The following is a 2500-nucleotide window of genomic DNA, read 5'->3' as shown; positions in this document are numbered from 1 at the left end:
GGTGTGTAGGACTTGACTTTTTAGCATACTTGGGCTTATACGGCACCACAGATCCAAGCATCTGCCTCCTCTCCCCACAAACACCCTGTTAACTGCCCATACAGCTCTGATTCACCAATGTTTTGGAGGTGGTTGGAGGGACGTGGCTGAGCTGCCTCATCACCCCATAAAACAGGGTGACGAGGATAAAACTGTTGCTTTTAAGGGTGTCTGGGTGCCTAGTGCAATATGGGAGCTTTGAGCAATGCTGAAGAGGGCGAGGATGGAGACATAGAAGCCCTTCAGCATGGTAGGATGTGGGGGGTCAGAGGGCTCCCCCATTGCACACAAATGCAGGAGAAAGGAAAGGTTGGGGGCTCCCAACAGTGGAGCAGATTTAATGGAGGCGAAGGCCCCTCTTGACACCCCCAGCCTCTAGCTGAGAGCCGTAGCTGTGCCAGGGCTGGTGCCAAGCTCATGCAATGCACCTCTGGCCACCCTTTCCCCTCGCCCTGCGTGGGAGCGAGTGGGGAGAGCCTCCAACCCAGCACGTGACTTGGGGAAAAGGGACAGCTCATGCCAGCCAGGTTCTCCCAACGCTGCAGGTTTAGGCGAAGCTGTGTGCTCCATACCCTATTCAGGGCTGCAGCATCCTCTCCTGGCCCCAAATCCCCCAACACCTTCCAGCTTCCCTTATGAACCGTGGCAAGGACAGCCCTGAACACCAACGCTGCTGGCGGCACCACTCCGCTGCTGCGCTCTGCCCGCGTATCCTGAACGAGTCTCTCATGCCCTCTCTGTGAGACTCGGGGGCCAGCTGATGTTTGCAGGTAGCTGCACGTGTCTGTGGCCAGTGTGGTGTGAGAAACGACAGCTTGGCCAGTGTTGACTGTTGCCTTGGGGCGAACGCTTGCCTTCCACCCCAGGCTCCTTCTGAGGAGCAAAAAACCCTGAGTTTAAGAAACAAAACTCCAGAGGCACTGCTGAAATTCAGTAAAAACGTTAAAAATTTTATTTACAGGGTAAAGTACAATTTCTTAAAAAAAAACACCCAATCACTTTGATAAGAGGCATAATAATAGAATAAAGCTCTTTATGTACAAAAATACAATTTTCATATGAATGAACATCTTGAATAAATTAAACCGCTCTCTAGCCCAGTCGCTGAATACCCCGTGTCTGCTCCCGCTCTAAAGCAAGACGGCCGCGCTGGGGGTCAGCATCTATAATGCATGAGCCTCTCCACTCGTCCGTGGGGCGCAGGGTCCCATCGGGGCCGGTGCTGGGGACCCCCGGGAGGGGCTGAGCCGCCCCGGGCGCCGGGCAGGAGGGACGCGCTGAGCCCCGTGCTGCGCCCCGGGCCGCATCGGCCCCCTAAGCCTTTTCATGGCATTGTCAGGGCGTTCAAACCAAATTTTCATGCTCGTTTTTCTTCGCTGGAGAGCTACAAATTGTAAAATTGACTTTTCACCTCGTCTGCGGCAGCAAATCTGTCGCTTTTCTTCCCCGGTTTTCGGAGTCGTACGGGAGGCGAGGCGGGGGTCGGGGGGAAGGGGCTGGGGAGCGGGGGGGGCGGCTGGAAAGTGCAACGGGAGGAGACACACCCCCCCGCCCCGGCCCAGGGGGGAGGGGAGAGGAGGGGGGGAGAGCCGGGCGCGCGGCGCGGAGCGGCGCGGAGCGGTGCGCCTTAGCGGCAGGGCGCGCCCGGGGGCGCGGCGGCGGGCAGCCCGCGGAAAGCGCGCAGGCTGTCGGCGGGCGCGTAAGCGCAGTCCTCGGAAGTGGCGGGGCTGCTGGGACCGGAGGCGGAGGCGCAGAGCGAGGGGGCGGACGGGGAGGCGCTGGACAGCCAGGAGCCGGCGTCGCTGCCGGGGCTGGGGGGCGCGGCGGCCCCGCGGAAGCTGGGGGGCGGCGGGAGGCACTGCTCGGCCAGGCGGAGGGTCTCGGAGAGGGCCCAGATGTAGTTGTAGGCGAAGCGCAGGGTCTCGATCTTGGTGAGCTTGGTGTCGTCGGGGAAGGTGGGCAGGACGCTGCGGAGCTCGTCCAGGGCGGCGTTGAGGTGGTGCATGCGGTTCCGCTCCCGGTCGTTGGCTTTCACCCGCCGGCTGCGCTTCAGCGTGTGCAGCAGCGCCTCGGTACGCGCCCGCGCACGGCCGCGCCGCCGTCTCCGCTCCCGTGGAGCGCCGGGCGGCTCCGCACCGCCACCGCTGCTGGCCGCTTCCGCGGGCATCCTGCGGGGAGAGAAGACGGAGCCCCCGTCGGTGCGCGGCCCGGGCGCGGCGCGGGGCCGAGGGTGGGGGGTGAAGGGGAAGGTGCGAAGCGGCCGCGGAAGGGGTAGGGGGAGAGGAAAAACATAATAAAATAACTAAGAGAGGGGGGTGGAGGTGGGGAGGGCTGGGCACGGCGGCACTGCGCCGCGGAGATGCCGGCGCCCCCGTTACTCACATGGAAAAGGCACTCCCGGGGATGCCGTTAAGCAATAACGGTATAAAAATATAGACGGGGCGGGGAGGGGGGAGAACGC

General features: G+C 62.2%; 1 protein-coding gene across 1 annotated transcript; it reads right to left on the bottom strand.

The window, feature by feature from the left end:
• Positions 1-1256: 1256 nt before the first annotated feature.
• NEUROG1 (neurogenin 1) lies at positions 1257-2248 on the bottom strand. Its single transcript, XM_082005962.1, has one exon. The coding sequence runs from the start codon at positions 2204-2206 to the stop codon at positions 1667-1669; it is 540 nt and encodes a 179-aa protein (XP_081862088.1). The 5' UTR covers positions 2207-2248; the 3' UTR covers positions 1257-1666.
• Between the last annotated feature and the right edge of the window lie 252 nt (positions 2249-2500).

The sequence above is a fragment of the Phaethon aethereus genome (genome assembly GCF_964289735.1).
Source record: "Phaethon aethereus genome assembly, chromosome: 14".
Taxonomy (NCBI): domain Eukaryota; kingdom Metazoa; phylum Chordata; class Aves; order Phaethontiformes; family Phaethontidae; genus Phaethon; species Phaethon aethereus.
Note: the sequence above shows the minus strand (reverse complement) of the source record. Positions and strands in the feature narration are given on the sequence as shown.